Source organism: Thamnophis sirtalis, unplaced genomic scaffold (genome assembly GCF_051295495.1).
Source record: "Thamnophis sirtalis isolate CommonGarterSnake01/CBP01778 unplaced genomic scaffold, rThaSir2_p1.2 scaffold_14, whole genome shotgun sequence".
Lineage (NCBI taxonomy): Eukaryota > Metazoa > Chordata > Lepidosauria > Squamata > Natricidae > Thamnophis > Thamnophis sirtalis.
Window position 1 is genome coordinate 27359732 of NW_028261394.1, and position 25474 is coordinate 27385205.

The window sequence follows — 25474 nt, forward strand, 5'->3', positions numbered from 1 at the left end:
TCTCAGCCTGAAAAGGAGTGTTACTCCGTCTCTCCCTTCTCTTCGAAGACTTTGGAGTGTTTTTCCCAGAATTGGTATCAGCGATCACTAACTACAAGGGATTCCGACAAACCTTCGTTTTTCTCCTTACCTCTCCTCCGCTGTGCTCCGCACCGCTGGGAAAGCCTTGTTGTGAACCAGCGTGCCCGCGTGCGCCCCGTGCGACCAGCTGGTCGCGTGAGAAGGGGAAAGAAGCCTCTGCCTGGCAAGGACGATCCAAGCGACGTCGAGGCCCGAGGGAGGCAGAAGAGGACCTGCGAGGCTCGGGGACTTCCAGAAGCTACCCCCTACGATCTCTAGCAGCAGGAGGATCGGTCCGCAAGTTGGCAGTTGCCATTTTGAGAGGAGCACGTGGGCGAGCGCGTGATCGGCGCTCCCCTACGGAGGCCGAAAGCGCTCAGAAGGCTCCAGCAAGCCGGAAGAGGATTCTTCTTGGCTCTACCCTGCCGGTGATCCGGGGGGTATTCCAGAGCTGGGCCTGCCGGTAACTGAGACCGCTGATCAGCGCAAGGAGTTAAGGAGCGGATCCAGCCTCGGGGAGCAGAATCAGCCCTTGCAGCTGGCTATAGGAGGAGGAGGTATTGTGCATCTAACCGTGAGTAATGGCGGAGGCGACCAGAAGCAGGGGCTCCAGGCCCAAGGCCCCAGGGGGTGCGGATCCAGGCGAGGGAACTTCCAGAGGCGTTTCCCCGGCTCCCAGGGGGAGATCCCCGCTGAGGAGAGATAAGGCCAGGGCCCCCAAACAGGCAGCCCCCAGGAAGGAGGCCAGAAACACCAGGGCCTCGGCCAGGGAATTCAGGGAGACCATTAGCCCTTCCCCTTCCAGGTCTCGTTCCCCTCGCAGGGCCCCAGCCCGGGTGGAGGCCCGGGCAGCATCTCCAGCCTCTCCAGGGGGCTCCTTTAGAGGACATAGCTCCTTATCGCCCCCCCCCTTTCACCTGCTCCCCCAGCGGACTCCAGAGCGGAACCCTTTGGGCGCAGGACCACCAGCCCAACCAGGCCTCGCCTGACCTCCCTATCTCCGGAGCCCAGGGAATATCCCCAGCCTCCAGAACTGCAGCCTGCCCTGCCTGATTTAACCAACAGTTTCCAGGACATGCTAGCCAGGGCTCTGGCCCAGGTAATGGTTTCTAGCTTAGGTCAGCAACCTCAAAGCTCCAGGAGCAGGGCCCCACAGGATCCCCCTAGGATCCAGCAAGAACACCCCAGCACATCAGCTGCCAGGGAAGCCAGGTCTCCCTCCCCTTCCACGGCTAGCGAGGCCTCCGACCTAGAGGGAGGAGAATTGAAGGAGGTGGGGTTCTCAGAGGATGAGGATTCCCAGACAGAGGATGATTCCACCGTTGCAGGGCTTTTCCCCCCCTCCTTATTTAGCTCCTTACTTCGCAAGGCAGCGGCCACAGCCGATCTGGATCCCCCCCCCCCGGATCCCAAACCGGCAGCGGAGTCATCTGACAAGGGTAAGAGCAAGAAGAAAAAGGGACCCTTCCATAGACCCCCCCCCCCCCGTGGCTAAGGAGGAGATTCCCACACCTGAGATGTTCATGGAAGTGCTTAAATCGCAGTGGGTAAAACCAGGGTCCTTTCCCACCCCAGGTGGGAATGAAAGAAAGTTTTACAATCTTAATCAAACTTTTGCCCAGGCTCTCCAGGTACCGGAGGTTGACAACCCAGGAGCCACCTTGGCATCATCCTCAACAGTGGTCGCAGGAGACACTGCCAACTGCCTCAAGCCTGAGGACAAGAAGACAGACATTGTCCTGCGCAAAACGTTCCAGGCTATCACCTGGGCTATCAGGGCGGCCGCCTCCGCTTCTTTCTTTAACAGGTCCATGGTTGGAGCAGCTGAGGGACAGGACTCCGGCCTCTGAGGTGCGCCTGCTTCAGGACACATCCAAGATACTGGCGGCATTTTGGAATATAATGTTGAAAGAAATGTCCTTTCACATCCAGAGAAATATTCTGCCTTTTCAATATTTCCTAGGATATTTCATTTTTCTGGGAGAGGGCTGGATGATAACTTCCCACAATAAGAAGCACCCTTCCCCCCCCCCCCGCAAAAAAAGAGGGTGAAAATCTGGGTGCATCTTATACACCAAATACAGCAGTTTTGGCCTACCGACCCCCCCCCCCCTTTGCAAAAACAGACACGCAGAGGATTTGGGAGGCTTGCAAAGTGCTCCTGGGGACTGGTGAGGGCAGTATCCGAAAAATACGGTAGATACTAACTCACTGCTGTATCCTTACATTTACCCATTTATTGTCAAGGGCCAAGAAAATCAGGAAAGCCATATTCAAATAGATATAAAGGTTTACTGTAAGTAAATGGGCTGTGCCCTTGTGTTTGCCCAAGGCTGGTTCATGCTTTGTCTTGCAGGGAAAACTTTCAGAACTTGGGGTGACAAAGCTGGGCTTGCAATCTTTTTCCACTGCTCCATATTTTGTTTTTCAGCCTCGCAGGATCTTGTTTTATGAAATAAAGAGGGAAGGAGGAGTTCACATCCCCCAACCTGCCTTCAAACGTTCTCTTCTTGACATCTCTCCAAAAATCCAGGAAGTGCCAGTCAATCAAATTGGCCAAGCCAACCAGGAAGCCAACCCCAAACTAAAGAAACTGGCATTATTTCATCACATCAATCTGGGCACGTTGACTGAATAGATGCCAGAAACACCTTCAGTGTTGTGGCATGCTGAGCGCTCGGTAGAAAAAAACGCTCTCTTGCTCAACCAGGAACTCACAGAAGAGTCCATGCTGAAAGGCGTCTCGCTTATGCTCTTCCTGTTACTCATTTCAATGCACGCTATGTGGAAATACATAAACATACAAACTGTACACACAGGGAAAGAATGAGAGAAATGGAGCCTGAAAGGACAAAATGCAATTCAAAAGAACTAGTTGTCAATCTGCAAAATGACTTCAGCTGAAGCCAAGCTTACTTCTGCTTCATTTCTTGCCTGCCATTCAAGGGAGAGGGGGGAGAACATGGGGAGAACTTGGGAATGTGGTGCCTCAGCTGGCTACCCATAACATCAGGGGTGGGTTCCTGCCAGTTCTAACCTCTTCTATAGAAGAAGTTCCACAAATCTACCGTGCCGTTTAGAACCGGTTCCAGCTCTCTCCCCCAGCCCGTCCACACAACAAGATGAAGAGCGAGAGGAGGAATTCTGGGAATTGAAGTCCACAAATCTTAAAGCTTGTTCAAGTTTGAACACCCCTGGGGTTTTTTTTCTAAAGGGTTAGGGGTGCCAGGGTCTTGTAACTTGACAGTTTTAAGATTTGCGTGCTTCAAATGCCAGAGTTTCTGAGCCAACATTATGGTTGCTAAGCAAGAGCGTTGTTAAGTGAGTTTCACCACATTTTACAAGTTGGCCACGCCCACCCAGTCATATGACTACCAAGCAACTCTCACCTGGTCACATGGCCAGCAAGCCACTCCCACCCGGTCACATGGCCAGCAAACCACTCCCACAAAGCAGGCCACACCTACAGAAGAGGTTCTAAAAATTTTTGAAACTCACCACTGCATAACATCTACCATCTGGCGTGAGAACCAAGGTCATGTCAATGAACATCTGTTGAAGTAGAGCGAGAACCTACAACTGGACTGATTGGCCCATGTGACCTGAGAGACAAGGGAGGGAGGTGGGGAGATCTCATTCTTTTAACTATCCCTAATCCCGAGAATTTCCTGGGCTCCACCATGACCGCAGTTGGGCACTGCAGCCAAGAAATTAAAAGACACTTGCTCCTGGGAAGGAAGGAAAGCTATGGCAAATCTAGACAGCAGACTAAAAAGCAGAGACCTCACCCTGCCAACAAAAGTACGTATAGTCAAGGCTACAGTTTTCCCAGTTGCAATGGATGGCTGTGAAAGTTGGACCATAAGGAAGGCTGAGCGCCAAAGAATGGAGGCCTTTGAACTCTGGTGCTGGAGAAGACTCCTGCATTGAGTCCCTTGGACTGCAAGGTGATCCAACTGATCAGTCCTAGAGGAGATCAATCCTGAGTGCTCTTTAGAAGGCCAGATCCTGAAGAGGAAACTCAAATACTTTGGCCACCTAATGAGAAGGAAGGACTCCCTGGAGAAGAGCCTAATGCTGGGAAGGATGGAGGGCAAAAGAAGAAGGGGACAGCAGAGAATGAGGTGGCTGGATGGAGTCACCGAAGTGATTGGCGTGAACTTAAATGGACTCCAGAGGATGGTAGAGGACAGGAAGACCTGGAGGAACGTTGTCCATGGGGTCACAAAGGGTCGGACATGATTTTGTAACTAAACAACAAGCGCGGGAATAATTTAGAGCTAGCTTCACGTTTCTAAGTGCCGATGATGTACTCAATAAAGAAACTCTTGAATCTGAACAAAGGGTCAGAGTCCTGACTTCTAGTGCTACGTAACAGTTCTCAAAGCGTCTCACAACATTCTCACAAAAATCATGCAAATGCTCTCCCCATTCACGCATGATTTTTGGACACTGTGGAGGACACATGAGGGCCTGGCACATTCTCATGCTTCCCACAACATCCCCAAATCATGCCAATGCATGCCCATCTGTCCAAGCCCCTTCCCAGCACCCACATATCCATCACATGGTCCAATCAAGCACCATTCCAACTGGAGATGCCTCCCAGTCACACCACTCCAGGTGCAGGGCAAGACGTCCTTGACTCTCTGAGAAAGGAATGCTATTTTGCCTATATATCTCCCATACTCCATACCCCTCCCAGCTTTCCACAGTAGTAAATGTGGCAAGCCTGAAGCTCACATGCAAAAGATGGCTTCCAGGCCTGACATACCACGCATAACTTCAAGACTTCCAGAGGGAATTTTAATCCCCCAAATCCTACAATCCAGCCTTGTGCATCGTCCAGAGCTCCAACTGAATGCACTGGAGAAGTTCAGAAGCGTGATGGGTGCAAAGTCTTTGAATGGGACAACTCACTGCAGCCAACGTGCCTTGGGACAATTTAACAATTCCATTTCATTGTTTAAAATAATTAAAATATTATGGGTCTCTTCTTAAAAGCTTCCAGTAGTGAAGCTCCCACAACCTCCGAAGATAATTTATGTTGATTGTTCTCACTGTCAGGAAATTTGTCCTTATTCTCAGGTTTATTTATTTAGCTGGCTTCCCAGCTGGCTTCCAACAAACAAAGTTAATGGGGGAAGCTGCATTCACTTAATGACCTCGTGCTTCACTTAATGATTGCAATAACTTGCTTAACCACCATGGCAAAGAAAGATGTAAAATTGGATGCACTTAATCATCATCTTGCTTAGCAATGGAAGTTCTGGTCTCAGTTACGGTCATAAGGCGAGGATGACTTATTATTTGCTTGCATCAGTCCCAAATTTATCAAGCTCGGAAGGTAGCGACGGTTTCATTTTCTCTTGAAAGCAGCCCTCCCATTACCTCCCGTGACAGCCGACTTACAGTTGGCAACTGCAAATGGCTCCTTTTACTATTTACTCTGAAATCTATCAGCGTTGGCAAAGGGAAAAGGTTAAAACAAAAACTGCCAATGTTTGAAGGCTAGAAATAAGTCTATCTCGCGGGGAGGGAAGGAGGGAGGGAAAGTTGCAGAAAAAAGCGGGGAGGGGGGAAAAACAGCTTTCTGCAGAAATTTAAAAAAAAATGGAGAGAAATGTTTGGAAAGGCACAACACAATATGGTAATTTTGCTAAAAATACCGGAAGGTTGGTAGGGAAATGGAACAGCGAGTTACTGCAAGGCAGCTGTCAGAGGAGGAGAAAGCGTAGAAAAGCTCAAGCTATCTTCTCCAAACGGATTCCTACATGATTGTTTGGGAGGGTAGCAATCAAGCAATCAGCTATGTATTAGTAGTAATTACACAGCAGAACTTGGAAACCCGGGAATGATGGTTGGCTGTGGCTTTTCTGCGCATGGAATGCTATACGCTTGCATCTGCAAAAACAAATATCTATCTTTCTTTCTTTCTTTCTTTCTTTCTTTCTTTCTTTCTTTCTTTCTTTCTTTCTTTCCTTACTTCCTTACTTCCTTCCTTCCTTTTCTTTGAACCACTCCAGACCTATCTCCACTCCTTCGCAGCAAGCATAGCTACTGATGGAGGTACATCCGGCTCTCGTTATATTCGCCATTTAGATTGCATTGCTATTCCGATCCAAATCATGTGAAGTATTAGTACTGCTTTATAAAACATTAGAGTTAAGGCCACACTTGGAATCCTGCATCCACTTTTGGTCACCGCATTACAAAGAAGATGTTGAGACTTTGGAAAAAGTGCAGAGAAGAACAACGAAGATGATTAAGGGCCTGGAGACTAAAACATACAAAGAACAATTGCAGAATTTGGGTATGGCTGGGCTAGAGAAAAGAAGACCATTTCTGACATAAGGCAGTCCAGTCTCTTCTTGAAAGCCTCCAGAGATGAAGCTCCCACAACTTCTGAAGCAACTTCTGTTCCGTTGGTTGATTGTTATCACTGTCAGAAAACTCCTCCTTATTTCCAGTTTGAATCTCTCCTTGAACAGTTTCCATCTGTTATTCCTTGTCTGGCCTACAGGTGCCTTGGAAAACAGCTTGACCCCCTCCTCTCTGTGGCAGCCCCTCAAATATTGAAAGACTGCTATCCTGTCTCCCCTGTTCCTTCTCTTCACTAGACTAGCCATGCCCAGTTCCTGCCACCATTCATCATGTGTTTTAGCCTTCAGTCCCCTAATCATCCTGGTTGCTCTTCTCTGCACTCTTTCTAGAGTCTCAACATCTTTTTATAGTGTGGTGACTTTTTAGTGATTGCACGTGCAAAATGGTGGCTGCCCAGCAGAAGCAAGGGAACCAGTTCGAGGTATGTGGCAGGCCTGGGTCATTGCCGGTTCTGCGACCCAGGCCTGAATTCCACTACCGGTTCGGCCGAACTGGGCCGAACCAGGAGCAACCCACCTGTTGGATTGTTTTTGGAGTTTCTTGTGGTCGGGGAAAAAGTTGCACATTTCTGGTCCGTGGCTTAGCATGCAAAGCTAATTAACTAGGGTTAATTAAAGATTGACCACTGTGTTGTCTTGATTGAGGCCACTGTTACTTTAGTTAAAAGGGACAATATGTGAAGGAAGCATTCAGAATATTTCATTTCTTCTTCTTCTTGGGATGAGCCTCCCATGGCGGCAGACTCCGTGTTCTTCCCATTACAAATTATCTCCAGTTCTTGCTTCCCTTCCTGGCCTCGTGGCATCTCACAGAGAGTCCTTGTTCCTGTTATTCCTCAATGGGTACTTTGTGAAACAGCTGCCTAAAAATATCCCACAAAATATATTCAAAATATAAGACGCACCTTTTTCCCTCAGAAAAGAGGCTGAAAATCTGGGTGCATCTTATGCACTGAATACAGAATTTTTTTTGCCTCCCAAAACCCTGCCCCATCACCAAAATGGCCATGCATAGCCTTTAGGATGCTTATAGAGTGCTCCTGGGGGCTGGGGAGGACAGAAATGAGCGAAAAATGGGTCATTTTTGCTCAATTCTGCCCCCCCAGCCCCCAGCTCTACAAGCTTCCTTAAAGGCTATTCATGCCCTTTTTTGACAAAAACGGGCCCGTTTTTGCAAAAAATGGGCCATTTTTGGGAGGTCTTCAGAGTGCAAAAACTTCCTTTTTAATTTGCCTCTTCAAAATCTTGGTGCATCTTATACTCCGGTGCATCTTATACTCCAAAAAATATGGTATACATAAAATAATAATAATAAAGCCTGCATCATAAATGCTCCAGTGCTAAAGCCAGGGGGATCAGAATGCACACCGTGAGGAAGCCTAAAACAACCCCAAAACAGAGACACCACTTGAAAAAGTTGCTCTCTGACTCTCAGACAAATCCTGCCTTTCCTTTCCAGAGAATTAGGTAGGGTCCCTTCTGAGAGCTTTCTCAAATTACTTTTCTGATTTGGACTCAGGTTTCTCTTGTCGGATTGTTTTCTCTTTCTCCTGTCTCCCGAGGTTTTCTGTTCTGACTCAGCTCCCCAAACACACCCAACCCATGGAAGTCAAGGATTCCTTTATTAGGAATCAAATATTCCTTTATTAGGAGCACCAGGAGCATTGGCAAAAAGTTTCTTTCTCACCCCTGGCTGGAAGATGAATAGTTGTGTGCCACATCTATTCAACTCTGCCTTCTACCTTTTATCCACAGAGCTAGGGTGGGCTTTGCTAGCAACGGTGGCTCTTCCGTCCCAAGGACCAGCCCATAGATTTCCACTGCTCTCCTCTCCTCTGCCTTCTGTGCATCCACACGTCAGGCACTGGACCGAGCTGTTCCTCTTTTCCTCATCAGCCACTTCCAGACATGGGGGCTGTTGACTCTCTATCTGAGGGCTGATGGACGGCCCAGGCTCTGCCTCTGTCTTTCTCTCCGACAGCTCCATTCCCTCTTCCCCCTCGAAGCTCTCAGGTTGCCCTGATGCTGACCCTGACTCCCACGCCTCCTCCTCTGATTCGGCTGCTGGAGGGGCCGGCAACCGACAGGCCACAACAGTTATTCTCACAACCCATTGCATCCTATTCCCTGTTCTATCAATTCTTTACCTCAGTGTTTCTCAACTTCAGCCATTTTAAACTGTGTGGACTTCAAGTCCCAGAATTCCCCAGTCAAATGGGAGAATCCTGGGAGTTGAATTCCTTGCAGCTTAAAATTGCTGGTGTTGAGAAACATTGCCATACGTTCTCTCTTGGTCTTTGGGAACAAGAGTTGAAATTGCTGATGCCAACTTTCTGGGCTATGCATTCAGAGAGACCAAGTCATTTGAATAATTAAATTGCAATTGAGGTTCTCGGTCACAATCAAGATCCTTCCGTTTTCCCTCAAGTCAGCCTGGCCACTTCAAACTTCTCCAGCTCCTTTGAACCAAAAATACAGCCTGGTTTCCTGAGGTTTTAAAAGACCCTTCAAATAATGCTTCCCTTGTTCTCACGACTTTTTCAAAGCCAGAACAAATATTCTTATCATCTGTACTGCCTGCCACTAATATAAATTGCGATCGTGCTAGGATTAGATAAAGCCGGTAAAGTAGATAGATTTATATGAGGTTTAGAGTCCATAATGCAATTTTTATTAGTGTCTGAACTGTGCTTAGATAAAAACACAGCAAAAATAAAAACACTGTACTGTTTTAAAATATTATGGAACAGGTCTTACATTAGAGACTTGAGCACTACATCACTAAGCATGTATTCAGGTGGTATTTTTTTAAAAAGGGGAGATGTGAAGGAACTAATGTAAAAACACTTTTCACCTTCCCTACAATTCTAAAACACATATAAAGGAGAATATTTGTAGTTTGGGATTGAAATGAGAGGTCCTTGGTGCTCTCTGAGATTGTTGGTTTTCTTGCAGACATTTCATTACCAAACTAGGTAACATTATCAATGCCAGTAAGGGATGGGATTTGCAGGAAGGAAGAGGAGAGAGGGGGCTTTCTGAGTTTGTGTGTTTTCTTGCAGACATTTCATTACCAAACTAGGTAACATCTTCAGTGCTAGAAGGGAGTGTGGCTTAAAAAGACGAGGAGGAGGAGGAGGAGGAGGAGGAGGAGGAGGAGGAGGAGGAGGAGGAGGAGGAGGAGACCTGTGGTGTCCTTAGTACTCTCTGAATTTGATTATTTTCTTGCTGACAAACTCTATTCATTGAAACTGGATTTAATAACAGCAATTTGCAAGACAGATTGAGCTGTACATCATTCCCCCCCCCCACCATTACCACCAGAACAAAGTTGCTACCAGATTTGCAAAACTGCTGAAAGTAGCAATACATTTGGCTGCAAGAAACCAAAGTCCACTTAAGATAAAATAAAATAAAAAAGATATCCACAGAGAAATCCCAACAGCTTGTAAATTACAGCTCGGAGCTGGTGAGCAGTACAACTTGTCTTCTCTCGGACTATATTTGCATTGAAAACAATGGTTCCCCCCCCCTCCCTATTCTGATTCCTCTCCATCCCATTTTGTGCCATTTTGTCAAAGGGAAAGCAACAGGAACATCTGCCTTGAGAACATTATTAAACAAAGCCCTCGTTCACGTAGCCCCCAATCATTAATTTCCACATTCTTTGCTACACAATATGACGACAAGTTCGAAATGACCCTTAAGCAACACGTTGCTTCAAAGCAACGACAACTCCTGCCACCATATGACAAACTTATTTATTATCCTAAAAGGGATGGCTACTCCCCAAAAGCTTAAGGCTGTGATGGCGAACCTATTGCATGCATGCCAGAAGTGGCACCCAGAGCCATTTCTCCATGTATGTCTTTCTTCACCCAATGATTTTCTGGGTTCTGACATGCACATGCTGATCTTTGCGCACACAGGAGCACCGGAAGAGCAGCTCCCTAGCATGTATCCATGCACCGGGAGGCTGAGCTTCTGGTTTCCAGGGCGTGCATGTGCTTCGGCCAGCTGGTCTTCGCGCTTGCAGCATGCCAGAAAACAGAAGACCAGGTGACCGGCACGCATGCGCACACCGGAAATTGGAAGGTCAGCTCCTCAACTGCTCTTCCCGTTTCTGGCGCTCTCATTTCAGCACTTGGGGCCAAAACGTTTCGCTCACACTGGCTTACGGAGTTATGTTAGCTTTAAGACATTCCAGGTGTCTTCAATCATTGCTAGGAACTTCAGAGAAGCTGTTAGCTGTTAAAACAATTTGAACCCTCTCTCAGCAGAGGTAGGGCATTTTTTGGGGTCCCAAGTTCTGGAGAGCATCTACATGAATAGAATGAATGAGCTGGAAGAGACCTTGGAGGTCTCAAGCAGGGGAACTTATACTATTTCAGATAAGTGGCTGTCCAGTCTCTTCTTAAAATCCTCCAGTGATGGAGCACCCACGATTTCTGGTGGCCAGTTGTTCCACTAGTTAATTGTTCGCACTGTTAGGAAATTTCTCCTTAATTCCAGGTTGCTTCTCTCTTTGGTTAGTTTCCAACCATTGTTTCTTGTCTTGTCCTCTTCTCGTCTTGTGCTTTGGACAACAGTTTGACCCTGCTTTCTTCTTTGTGGCAGTCCCTCAAAGCAGACATCACAATAACCCCAAATTCTTCCGAATTCTGCAGCCAAAATTTATCCTCAGTTTATAATTCCAGTGTTTGAAAACCGGAACAAGCCAGAAGGTGAACTTGTCAGACTCTTTTGCTAAGCAAACTCTGGAGGGGAGATTTCTGGCTTATTTTGCTCTCTCCTCTTGACAAGGAGGGCCAACTAAGAGCAGCCACAGAAACAAACATCAGTTTGCTTTGCTCATGCATAATGTACTTGTTTTGTGGAGGAAACGTCAAAATCTCTTTCCTAATTTGTCACTGAGGAAAAAGTGCTGGAAGATGATTTTTGCATGCTGCATGCAGTTAATTTTTCTGGTCCCGACTGCAGTTTGAGGGTCTAGGACTACTTGTACCCTTAATTCTAAACAAATTCAGTCTGTTGAAGCAATATATGTTGTTGTTGTTGTTGTTGTTGTTGTTGTTGTTGTTGTTGTTGTTCTTCTTCTTCTTCTTCTTCTTCTTCTTCTTCTTCTTCTTCCTCCTCCTCCTCCTCCTCCTCCTCTTCTTTCTTCTTCTTCTTCTTCTCCTCCTCCTCCTCCTCCTCTTCTTTCTTCTTCTTCTTCTTCTTCCTCCTCCTCTTCTTTCTTCTTCTTCTTCTTCTTCCTCCTCCTCCTCCTCCTCTTCTTTCTTCTTCTTCTCCTCCTCCTCCTCTTCTTCTTTCTTCTTCTTCTTCTTCTCCTCCTCCTCCTCCTCCTCTTCTTTCTTCTTCTTCTTCTTCTTCCTCCTCCTCTTCTTTCTTCTTCTTCTTCTTCTCCTCCTCCTCCTCCTCCTCTTCTTTCTTCTTCTTCTTCTTCTTCCTCCTCCTCTTCTTTCTTCTTCTTCTTCTTCTTCCTCCTCCTCTTCTTTCTTCTTCTTCTCCTCCTCCTCCTCTTCTTTCTTCTTCTTCTTCTTCTCCTCCTCCTCTTCTTCTTTCTTCTTCCTCCTCCTCCTCCTCCTCTTCTTCTTTCATCTTCTTCTTCTTCCTCCTCCTCCTCTTCTTTCTTCTTCTTCTTCTCCTCCTCCTCTTCTTCTTTCTTCTTCCTCCTCCTCCTCCTCTTCTTCTTTCATCTTCTTCTTCTTCCTCCTCCTCCTCTTCTTTCTTCTTCTTCTTCTCCTCCTCCTCTTCTTCTTTCTTCTTCCTCCTCCTCCTCCTCTTCTTCTTTCTTCTTCTTCTTCTTTCTTCTTCTTCTTCCTTCTCCTCCTCCTCTTCTTTCTTCTTCTCCTCCTCCTCCTCCTCCTCTTCTTTCTTCTTCTTCTTCTCCTCCTCCTCCTCCTCTTCTTCTTTCTTCTTCTTCTTCTTTCTTCTTCTTCTTCCTCCTCCTCTTCTTTCTTCTTCTTCTTCTCCTCCTCCTCCTCCTCCTCTTCTTTCTTCTTCTTCTTCTTCTTCTTTCTTCTTCTTCTTCTTCCTTCTCCTCCTCCTCTTCTTTCTTCTCCTCCTCCTCCTCCTCCTCCTCTTCTTTCTTCTTCTTCTCCTCCTCCTCCTCCTCTTCTTCTTTCTTCTTCTTCTTCTTTCTTCTTCTTCTTCTTCTTCCTCCTCCTCTTCTTTCTTCTTCTTCTTCTCCTCCTCCTCCTCTTCTTCTTTCTTCTTCTTCTTCTTCTTCCTCCTCCTCTTCTTTCTTCTTCTTCTTCTTCTTCTCCTCCTCCTCCTCTTCTTTCTTCTTCTTCTTCTTCTCCTTCATCCTCCTCTTCTTTCTTCTTCTTCTTCTCCTCCTCCTCCTCTTCTTCTTTCTTCTTCTTCCTCCTCCTCCTCCTCCTCTTCTTCTTTCTTCTTCTTCTTCTTCTTCTTCTTCTTCTTCTTCTTCTTCTTCTTCTTCTTCTCCTTCTCCTTCTTCTTCTTCTTCTTCCATCATCATCAGACATTGACAATGAAGTTGGCAATCCTATTTTTGTCAACAGCTGCATGAGTTTTGTCCAAACCGCTCCCTTACATTTTTGAAGCCATGAAGTTCTTCTTCTGCCTGGACCTCCTTTGCCTTCAATTTTTCCCTGGAGGATGAAGTGAAGGATGCCATATTTTTCCAGGTGTCGCATCCCATGTCTGAAATATTCTAACGATCGCTTTTTAACGGCTTTGATGATTTCCCCTGGCTTTCACCTCCTCATATCTTATTTTTGTCAACCCAGTTTATATGTAACAGCCGTCTGTAAATCCACATTTCAAAGGCTTCTACTTTCTTCAAGTGGCTTTCTGTCAGCGATCCACTCTCCACTCCGTAGAGCAGGATAGAAAAGATGTAGCATCTGACAAGCCTGATTTTCAGTCTTAGGCTTATGTTGTGATTGCAGAGGATCTTTTTTCATTTAGAAAAATGCGGTTCAAGCTTTTTCTCTCCTTGTCTTTACTTCACTGATCATGTTTCACGCAAATTTAAACCGAGGTACGTCGTCCTTTCATCTTTTTCTAGTGGTATTCCTTCTGAATTTATCAGTGGTAAATTAATGGGTTGTTTGCTGACAACCATGATCTTGGTTTTTGAGGTGTTAAGCTTCAAGCCGTATTGTTCAGATTATACCACACAAAACAACAAGAAGCTAAACAAGCTGATCAGGTTTTTGAATGCAACAACTTTAACTGAATTCTTAAGCATATGATCAGAATGGAGCTGAAGACAGCAACTGTGTGACTCTCTCTTTTTGTGATTTAAATGTTCTCAATTCCTCCATCTTGCCCCCTGGGCCTCATCCCAGATGAACATGGACAATATTCATACACGGAATGAGCTTTATTTCACTTCCACTCAGATCCACCAATCCTATTTTAGAACTGACCCAGTAAGGACGTATCTTAATTAGATGGCAAAGTGCTGAAGTCTTGAGAGAGATGAAGAGAAGATTACATTTTGGATCAAAGGCCTAAGACAGCCCACAATTATGTTTCTACAAAAAGCCTACAGTGCAAAGACCTCGAGCAAGAAGGGTTTTTTATTTTAAAAAAATTAATTGGGTTGAGAACAATTAACCAGTGGAACGGCTTGTCTTCAGAAGTTGTGGGTGCTCCATCACAGGAGGTTTTTAAGAAGAGATTGGATAACCATTTGTATGAAATGGTGTAAAGTTTCCTGGCTGAGCAGGGGGTTGGACTAGAAGACCACCAAGGTCCCTTCCAACTCTATTCCATTCCATTCCATTCTATTATTATTATTCTACTCTACTCTACTCTACTCTACCCTACCCTACCCTACCCTACTCTTATTCTATTCTATTCTATTCTATTATTACTCTACTCTACTCTACCCTACCCTACCCTACTCTTATTCTATTCTATTATTATTCTACTCTACCCTACCCTACCCTACCCTACTCTTATTCTATTCTATTCTATTATTATTCTACTCTACTCTACTCTATACTATTCTTATTCTTATTCTATTCTATTCTATAATTATTTTATTCTACTCTACTCTACTCACCTCTATTCTATTCTTATTTCTGTTCCATTCCATTCCATCTCATTCTTATTCCATTCTGCATTATATTTCATTCTATTCCATCCTTCTTCTCTTTGACATCACTTTGGGTACATGAAACGGAATACCTATCGGACACTAGACGTCAAAGGCACGTTTGTATGGACACAGCCCCCAAAAGCCAAAACTGTCTATCCCTTTGGAAAGAAGGCATCCTATAAACAGGACCCTGCCTCAGCTTTCTGCATCTCCAGCCTCAGCTCCATTGCTGACCCACCTGGTCACTGCATCCCCTACCTGTAAGAATTAAGACTTTCAAGCCCAAGTTAGAAAGACTCGGGACAATCTTTGGGTCTTACCTCTGTCCATTTTTCATTGATTTCCATAAATAAGACACAAAAAGGATCCGATTTTGAAGTCACATCTCTGTCCAAAAGGTTTTGACCACACACGGACAGTTCCACTCTGCAAACACAATTTGGGGTTCCCACCGGCACAGACGGGGTGGGGCTGATGGTGTAAGCCATTGGGTCGGGCAGAAGCAGCTCTTGGCAGTCTGCAGGAGAGAAAGAGGCATGTTAGCAAAAAAAGGGAATGAAAGTAAAATAGGACAAATAAGCCCATTTACTGCAGGTAGTCCTCAACTTACAATAATTTGTTTAGTGACAACAGGACTGAGAAAAATGACGTATAATCATTTTTCGCACTTACAACTGCTGGGGCATCCTCATGGGCATGTAATCAAAATTTAGACATTTGGCAACTTACTCGTGTTTTTGAGGGTTGCAGTTGTCCCAGGATCAGCCTTTGCAGAAAAATCCATGGAGATTCTGAGTCATCCAGGTCAGGGTTGTCCCATAATTAAACATTTTAAACTTTTAGCCATATACCTTGGGATAGACCACCCCCCCTTGAATGGTGTGGGAGTCTGAATGGATTTCCAGAGGAAAAATTGCAGACTACAGGAACCATTTGCACCACTCAGGTGATCCTGAGGACACAGATAAACTTCCAAGTGGCCTCAAGGACCCTCTAAAAGGATGCAAATGACCAGCTGTCTGCAAGGAATATAAGTCCTTCCATTCTCCACCAACCAGTCAGAGCTAAGAAGCTTCTTGCATGAGAAACGAAATGTCTTCAAACAAAAAAACAGAAAATCCAGTTGCCTCTTGAAAAAGCACCTTTGGGACAACCATGACCTGGAGGACTGCGAATCGCCATAACATTTAGCTATCCAATTTGGGATGAACACACTCTCCAAATGGTGCAGGAGTATGAATGGATTTCCTGTTAGGTTGCTCTTTAACCTCTACATTTCACCCCTAAAATTTTATTCTCCATTGAGAGCTATGGAAACATTGTCTACCAGTTTATTTTCAGAGTTCTAAAGGAGCTGGAAGATGTCAGAAACACTGCACCACATCTTTCAAAAATCCTGGAGTACCAGGGAACTACCAGAGGACTGAAAAAGAGGTGATGTGATTCCAGAGGTGGGTTCCTACCAGTTCGCACCTATTCGGTAGAACTGGTTCGTCAAATCTACTGAACCGGTTAGAAGAGGTTCCACCAGTGGACCCGGAAAGCAGGCCACACCTATAGAAGAGGTTCCAAAAATTTTTGAAACCCACCACTGGCAAGGATCTTGTAACTTGACAGCTTTAAGTCTTGCATGCTTCAATGCCAGAGTTTCTGAATAGCTACTTGGACCAACCTAAGTACTAATTCATAATTTCATATCCGGTCACATGGGCGGCAAGCCACTCCCACAAAGGAGGCCACACCCACAGAGTAGGTTCCAACAATTTTTGAAACCCACCACTGTGTGATTCCCATCTTCAAAAAAAAAGGGGGGGGAAACAGACCCAGGAAACTACAGACCAATCAGCCTAACATCAATACTCTGGAAGATACTTGAAGTTGTGGTAGCTTCCATCACCGGAGGCTTTCAAGAAGAGATTGGGCTGTCATCTGTCAGAAATGGTGTTGGGTCTCTTGCTTGGGTGGGTGGGGGTTTGGACTAGATGACCTACAAGGTCCCTTCCAACTTTGTAAATCTGTAAAAACCTCAGAACTACCAGGTCCTCCAGCCTAAAACCACAAACAGCTCTTTTATAGAGAATAACACAGTTGGACCTTGGAGATCTTCTAGACAAGCCCCCTGCTCAAGCAGGAAACCCTATACCAGAGATGGCAAACCTTTTTCGCCTCAGGTGCCAAAAGCACACACACATGCATGCTATTGCACATGCATGCATGCCCACACCCATAATTTAATGCCCCCTACGCACACACCCCTGCTGCCCCGCGCATGCACGCAGGCTTTCCTGGAGCCTGGGGAGGGTGAAAATAGCCTCCCCACTCTCCCGGAGGCTGGAAATGGCCCATTTTCTGACTTCTGGTGGGCTCAGTAGGTCTGTTTTCCCCCTCCGCAGGCTCCAGAGGCTTTCTAGGAGCCTGGGGAGGGCGAAAAACAACCCAACACGCAAACCGGAAGTTTGGGAATGGACTTCCGGGTTGCCCATTGGACCGTTTTTCTCCCTCCGGAGTCTTGAGGAGGCTTCCCTGAAGTCTCTGGATGGAGAAAAAGAGCCCAGTGTGCAAACCGGAAGTCCATTCCCAAACTTCCAGTTTGCGCATTGGATTGTTTTTCACCCTCCGGAGGCATCAGGGAAGCCTCCAGAGGGCGAAAAATGGCCGAAAATCAAGGCTGAAAATCAGCTGGCCAGCATGCTCCTGTGCACTGGAGCTGGCAGGGCAACACCTCGCATGCCATCAGAAATGGCTCCGTGTGCAACCTGTGGCCCGTGTGCCATAGGTTCGCCATCACAGCCCTATACCATTTCAGACAAATGGCTGCCCAGTCTCTTCTTGAAAGCCTCCAGTGATGGAGCACCCACAATTTCTGGAGGCAAGCCTGGTTGATTGTTGCTGTTGATATTCAAGACACCGACTTGGATTCCATGTGGCTGAACCTTAAAAACCAACATGCAATTCTCTTTCATTCACAAACAGCCTGAGCATCCCTAAGAAGGCATCTTCACACAAAGTGCAAGGTTTCTGAGAGTTTCCATCTTCATCCTATTAAAGCTGAATTGTTTCATTCCACCTCTCCGCTTCTAGGCCTGCCACATCATCATCATCATTCTGCCCACTGAACTGTGACAATCCAATAATGCACAACCTCCCTGGCTGGTCCAGGGAAGGGACACCAATACTTAAATATGAACACCTACGTTCTCCTTAGCTACATTCCCCCAATACAGGGAGTCCTCGACTTACGACCACAATGGAGCCCAAATTTTGGTTGCTACATGAGACAGCTGTTAAGTGAGTTTTTGTGCCATTTTACAACCTCTCTTGCCACTGTTGTTAAGCAAATCACTGCAGCAGTTAGTAACAGGGTTGTTAAGTTGATCTGGCTCCCCTGTTGACTTTGCTTGTCAGAAGGTTTCAAAAGTTGATCACGTAACCCCTGGACCATCATAAACATGAGTCAGTGGCCAAGGGCTTGTATTTTGATCCCGTGACCATGGGAATGCTGCGATGGTCATGTGTGAAAAGGTGAAAAAATAAGTCACTTTTTCAATGCCATTGAAACTTTCAATGGCCTGAGGATTACTTGTATTCAGAGTTAAGAATTAAGGATTCTTCCTGTGGTAGGGTAACTATTACACTGCATTGGAAGGATAAAACCAGCTTTGATGCAAAGACCTTGTCTTCAGAAAGGAACAGTGATGAAAGGTTTTGAGCTAGGTGCTCATTATTTTCTGGAGCTGATTTGTTAGTTGTTAAGATTGCAGCACTAGGAAGGTGTGATCCAGGGGTGGGTTTCTCGCCCCGTTCCAACCAATTCGGTTGGAACGGGGCCGGCGGTGTCCTCGTGCACGCGCGCGGTGCACGCATGCGTACTAGCGTCTGCGCGACGCTCCAGCTGCTCCTGGAGGATCGTGCAGGTGCTGTATGCGTCCTGCTCATGCGTAGAAGCGCAGAACTCGTCAAAACCGGGTAAGGACCGTGGGCGGGCGGGCGCACCCTTCGCCGTTCCCAGAAATTACTTACTTCCGGGTTCGCCGACCAACCGGTTCGCAGGGACTGCCGCGAACCGGTTGAAACCCACCCCTGGTGTGATCTGAAAAAATGGTATGATACAATTACCTCCGTTGTGATGGGATTTTTTCCCCACTTCCGGTGTGGCACAGAGTGCCGAAACGGGAGAGCATACACACAGGCAAGGGAGCACCACAAAAAAGGAGAGCAGCTCCCTGGGGTGCGCACACGTGGGAGCCCTGGGAATGGGAAGAGCAGTTCCCTAGTGTGCATGCTGGGAAGCTGGCCTTCCAGTTTCCAGCATGCGCAACGGTGACCTGGTCTTCCAGTTTCTGGCACACAGGCGCGAGCCAAGAGCAGCTGGCCGATACATGGATGCGCACCAGGGAGCCGCTCTTCCGGTTTCCAGCACTCCCACATGCGTGAACACCAGTGGCTGGTTCGTGCATGCACACCAGAGAGCTGCTCTTTTGGTTTCCAGAGCTCCTGTGGGTGTGAAGACCAGCATGCCAGCACACATGTGTGCGCCAGAACCCAAAAGAGCAACAGACGACAGCTGGTTGTGCCTGGAGAAATGGCTCTGTGTGCCACTTCTGGCAGGTGTGCCACAGGATCGCCATCACGTTCTAGGACCAAAGAAGGGGACTGTCAACTTGTAAAGTGTTGCCATGACTACTATCAAGTGGCATAGAGAAGGGAGGAGAATTCCATGCATACTTTTGGCTAGAGTTAGGTCTCATATCCGCATGTCCATAACTTGCCGTAGCATCTTGCTGGTGAATGTGAGTTATGACCAAGGCAGAGGGGAGGGTACACAGGGGTAAAGTTCAGACGCCATTAAGTATAAATCAGTTTCGCTCAGCAGGAGTACACGCCAGAATGTTGATCCTAATAAATGAATGGATTTCTTTTGAACTTTGTCTCGAGGCTTGTAAATTAATTAGGTCATCTTCTGGGAACTTCACAGAGATTTTCTCTGCCATGGATCACGCCTGCTAGAACATCACCCTCCCCAGAGATATGGGTGACCCCCCCCCCCTCTTCTTGGATTTTGGAAAGCCTTAAGACCTGATTCTGATCCCTGGTCTGTGGATGGTGTATTGGTGGGGCCCCTATCACAGTTTATTGTTACTGTTAATGACTGTTTTCAATTTGGACTGCCTATTTCAGTTTGCTACTTGTAAATGTTTTAATGGCTTGTTTAGATTTTATCAGCCACTCAGAGTCTACTGAAGTGGACAGTATTGGAAGAAAATCTGCAGGAAGGAATATCTGAATTTCCATCCCATTGGTGACTCTCCCTTCTCAAGCTAAGGTTTGTTCAGATATTTGTGAATATCTTAAATTTCCATCCCATTGGTGACTGTCAAGAGTTTGTTGAAAAAATCACATCCAGAAAGCACACAAAGGTAACTGATTCATCAGGATTCATTAACTTCTTTATATACATAATAACACATGAATAAATGTACAATACCAACAGCAGATTTTTCCAACGAAGTGGTAGAGAGATACAGGCAAAAAACACAGGCAGGGGAGAGAAGCAGTTTCAGTTCAGCAGTCTAGTTTCAGTTTAAATTCTCAGCAGATTCGTTCTGTTGCACAGACTCAGAGCTACATAGGTAAGCCACGCCCAGGCTCCCAGCTGTCTGGCAGGGCTCTCGGTCACCAAATAGTTCCCATTAGCTGACCCAGTTGCAATGCCTATACATTGGCTGACATTGTTACCATGTCCTATTTCAGCCAGTCCCCAATGGCTGACCTGTTGCTATGTCCTATTCCCGTTCATGAATATTCTGACATACTCTCCCTTCTCAAGCTAAGGTTTGTTCAGATATTTGTGAATATCTGAATTTCTATCCGATTGGTGACTCTCAAGCTGTTTTGTTTTGACTTTTGGAGCAGAACCCTTGAGTAATTCAGCCTCCAAACACTTTAAGACAGGTTTGCAAAGCAGGAATGTGTTCAGCAACCCTCTGGAGGCAAGTTCTCCCTACACAGGAAACTGTTTTTATAATCCACCAACAAGGAAATACAAGATTATCAGTGTGATGGATTGCAAATCAACGATTAAAAAACGTATGTTTAAAATAGGCCTGAGTTGCTGTGTTTATACTGGCTAAAAGCAGTGGTGGGTTTCAAATTTTTTTAGAACCTCTTCTGTAGGTGTGGCCTGCTTTGTGGGAGTGGTTTGCTGGCCATGTGACTGGGTGGGAGTGGCTTGCCGGCCATGTGACTGGGTCGGCGTGGCCAACTTGTAAAATGTGGTGAAACTCACTTAACAACACTCTTGCTTAGCAACCAAAATATTGGCTCCGGATCTCTGGCATTGAAGTGTGCAAGTTTTAAAGCTGTCAAGTTACAAGACCCTTGCACTCCTAACCCTTTAGGGAAAAAAACCCCAGGGGTGTTCAAACTTGACAGCTATAAGACTTGTGGACTTCAACTCCCAGAATTCCTCCTCTCGCTCTTCATCTTGATGATGTGTGGATTGGGGGGGGGAGGGAGCTGGAACCGGTTCTAAACGGCACTGTAGATTTGTGGAACATCTTCTATAGAAGAGGTTAGAACTGACAGGAACCCACCCCTGGTTAAAAGTAACTGCTAAATGTCAAACCATGACTTCATGTAGCTTTAGTTGCTTTGATCAACTTCCTTATGAAGCTTAACCACAAATACATCACAGAAACTATTCTTCTGAGCCTAACTTTGCTTCTAGTGTTTGCTAACTATTTCCTGCTAGAGTTTAAACACTGACTTGGCTCAGTTGCTCCAGGCTAAAATATTTATTAATATACCCGCTGCTTCATTTCATCCACAGTGGCTATAAGAAATTTAAATTAGTCATCCTCCTTATCTTCATTCAAAAGCAAGCCCCATTACATGCAGTCCTCAATTTATGGCCATAATTGAGCCTGGCAATTACAGTTGTAAGTCGTGACAGTCATGAAGTGGGTCACTGCCTGACTGGACCTGTTTTTACAACCTTTCTTATAATGGCTGTAAAGTGAACACCACAATTGTTAACCAAGCTCATTGTTCACGATGGACTGGTTTTTCGCCAGAAATAAGAAGTAAACCCCAGTTTCCTGCAAAGCCATCATAAATCGCAGTCTGCAAATGGCCACAAATGTGGATTGGTTGCTGAACACTCAAAATGCAGTCATGTGACCACAGAGGAAGGTAATGTCAGAACTCTGAAACCAGGTTGTAAGTCCATTGAGGATGATGGTCAGTTGTAACTTGGAACAGTCACTAAGCCACTGGTTGTAAGTCGAGAACTACCTATGTATTGAGGAGGTCTTGTCCACCAAATACCTGTGTTTATGACTACAGTCTTAAGATCATGGCATTTAAGTTTGAAAAAAAGCACAGGGCAAAATATATAATATCATTAATAACAAGCAAATATTACCATGTTACCCAGTATTTTTTAAATTATATTCCTCCTTTATTATTTTTACAAATAATTCAATATCAACACGTCTTCCCCCTCTTAGTTTCCCCACAACAACAACTCTGTAGGGTGGATTGGGCTGTGAGAGAGGAACTGGCACAAAGTTACCCAGCCAGCTTTAATACCTAAAGTGAGACTAGAATTCACAATTTCCTAGCGATTAGCCCAAAGTTACCCAGCCGGCTTTCGTGGTTAAAGTGAGACTAGAACTCACAATCTTTTAGGAATTAGCCCAAAGTCACCCAGAAGGCTTTTATACCTAAAGTGAGACTAGAACTCACAATCTCCTAGCGATTAGCCCAAACTCTCCCAGCCAGCTTTCATGGTTAAAGTGGGACTAGAACTCACAATCCCCTAGGAATTAGCCCAAAGTCACCCAGACGGCTTTCATGGTTAAAGTGAGACTAGAATTCACAATCACCTAGTAATTAGGCCAAAGCTCACAATCTCCTAGGAATTAGTCCAAAGTCACCCAGGCGGCTTTCATGGTTAAAGTGAGACTTGAACTCACAATCTCCTAGGAATTAGTCCAAAGTTCACAATCTCCTAGGAATTAGCCCAAAGTCACCCAGGCGGCTTTCATGGTTAAGGGGAGACTAGAACTCAGAGTCTCCTGGTGATTAGTCCCAACTCACCCAGCTGGCTTTCATGCCTAAGGCAGAACTTGAACTCGTGGCCTCTTATTTTCTAATCTGCCGCCTTCAGCTTCAGACCAAACTGGTATAATATACTCTTCCAATATCCTATTCACCACCTCTGGATGCACAGTGTGCGGCACACTGAACCCTAAACTGACTACTTCATTTTGCACTGTGTGATTTGCGTAGCATGCAAACCCACATTACTAGTGAGAGCAAATTGTATTGAATTCTGTCGAGCCCAGCCTTTGCCTCTTTCAGGCTTTTTCCCCCCTTATTCAAACCATTTTGCAAGATCCGTCACTTATATATGCTGGTCACTTATATATGCTGGGGAAGAGGGGAGGGACCAGGAAGTGCAAAGTTTCGTGGCAACCTGAACACAGGTAGCTATTTTGGTCTGCCAGACCCTAATCTGGACTTTTGCAAGCCATTTTTTTTTCCATCTGGAAGAGCGTCTTGGTTTTGTTAATAAGCAAACACGAACTGGAGAGTCAAAGTTACATAAGGGAAAAAGTGTTGATGTCACCAACCACACACTTAATCCTTATCCACTCCCCCCCCCAGGGAGACAAACCTAGAAGACGAAGTTTCCACAGGCTCTTTAAAGACTAAAATTCCAGACAGGTATGCAGTGACTTCTACTTAGCTTTTTAAAAAAAAACAAATTACACTTTCCATGCAACTAAACCTTAAAATAAGCAGGCTTTATTCTATTTATATCACCTTGCTTCTTTTTCCACACCAAAGACAAATTCAGAAACAGCCGTGTTGGCACAAGCTCTTATCTTTCCAAATGGCAGGAAAGAGTTTAAGTTTGCACGTGTGTATGGAGATTGCATGTGTGTCTGAGTACCTTCCACCCGTTTGCAGGATTTGGGTATGGTTAGTCTAGAGGAGAAGAAGGACCAGGGGTGACATGATAGCAGTGTTCCAGTTTTGAGGGGCTGCCCCAAAGAGGAGAAGGTCAAATTACTCTCCAAAGCACCAGAAGGCAAGACAAGAAACAATGGATGGACATTAATCCAGGAGAGAAGCAACTTAGAACTAAGGAGAAACTTCCTAACAGTGAGGACAATGAATCAGTGGAACAACTCGCCTCCAGAAATTGTGGGTGCTTCATCACTGCAGGTCTTTAAGAAAAGACTGGACAATCCCTTGTCTCAAATTGTATAGGGTCTCTTGCTTAAGCAGGGGGTTGGACTAGAAGACCTCCAGGATCCCTTCCAGCTCTATTCTGACAACCCAATTGCCTGCCTCCCAGGTGTACTGACCGACAATGCTCATCACCCCCAACTAACAAGCCTCTGGCATGTATTAATATTTGGCAGCTGCATTTTTAGAATACGCTAAACTTCCTTTGTCTTAATCTGAGTCTTCTTTTACAGATAGCCCTAGAGTTACTGCAGTAATTGAACCTGGCAATTACAGTCATAAGTTAGGAAACTTCTTAACAGTGAGGACAATTAATCAGTGGAACAACTTGCCTCCAGAAATCGTAGTCGCTCCATCACTGGAAGCTTTCAAGAAGAGACTAGACAACCATTTGTTTGAGATGGTATAGGTTCTCCTGCTTGAGTAGGGGGCTGGACTAGAAGACCTCCAAGGTCCCTTCCAGATTCTATTTTACTCTACTCTCCTCTACTCCTAATTCTAATTCTATTCTATTTCTATTCTAATTTCATTATTCTTTCTGTTCTTTCTATTCTATTCTATTTCTATTCCTATTCTATTCATAAAGTGGGTCATCACATCACATAACCTGATTTTATAAAAAAAATGCAGCAACCTTTAAATGAATCTGGCAGTCGTTAAATGAACCCCTTGTTTGTTGTGGGCCAGTTTTCCACCAGAAGTGTGGTCCGTTAAGTCAAAGAGTACCTGCTTCCTTGACAGACTCTTGGAAAATCATTTTGCTCATCAAAGGAGCCCGAGAAATAATGATAAAACAGTGTTTTTCCAGGGCCTGAGTCATCCAATAATTATTTGTTCCACAATACAAGCAACTTCTATTCATAAGGTATGTTCTCCACACTCGGGTGTGGTCCAACCACAATCTGAATGAACAAGTCTACACTCACAACAGTTCCACATGAATTGTGTTGATCACAGTAGCTCAAGCTAACTCCCATGTTCCAGTATTAAAGATAGGATAAAGGTAAAGGTTTCCCTCACGCATACGTGCTAGCCGTCCCCGACTCTAGGGGGCGATGCTCATCTCCATTTCAAAGCCGAAGAGCCAGCGCTGTCCAAAGACGTCTCCGTGGTCATGTGGCCAGCATGACTCAATGCCGAAGGCACACGGAACGCTGTTACCTTTCCACCGAAAGTGGCCCCCTTTTCACATTTTTATGTACTTTCGAACTGCTAGGTTGGCAGAAGCTGGGACAAGCAATGGAAGCTCACTCCATTATGCGCCACTAGGGATTCGAACCACCAAACTGCTGACCTTTCTGATCGACAAGCTGAGCGTCTTAGCCACTGAACCACCGCATCCCTCAAAAAGGTAGGATACAAATACCCAAATAAATAAACTTTGTTGGTAACTCCAACAGGTGTTACATGTGTCTGAACATTGACAGATGCATAACTTACTTCTAGTTGTTTGAGGGGTGGTGGTGTCATGTCTAGTTCAAAGTCCAGAAAACAGTTTTGGTAGCAGCTTAATTTGTTTGTGTTTTTGCAGCAAGAACAAGAAGGGATTATGCTTATTCCTTAGCCAAAGAATTGTGATGAGAAATCCAGAAAGATCAGCAAAGTTTCTTGTGCTGGCTTCCTGCTCCCATGGCAAGGAGAATTTGTGGTCTGTGGTTGGACAATCCAGTTACTGATTCCCCAGGGGATCAGTTAA

The 25474-nt window shown here is 45.6% G+C and overlaps 1 protein-coding gene across 1 annotated transcript in view; it reads right to left on the reverse strand.

The window, feature by feature from the left end:
• Window positions 1-25474, reverse strand: part of CPNE2 (copine 2) — a 125662-nt gene that overhangs the window by 80480 nt on the left and 19708 nt on the right. Inside the window, exon 2 of the mRNA XM_087729468.1 lies at window positions 14841-15037. Coding sequence (XP_087585594.1) covers window positions 14841-15037 — 197 coding nt within the window. The remainder of the gene's footprint in view (window positions 1-14840; window positions 15038-25474) is intronic.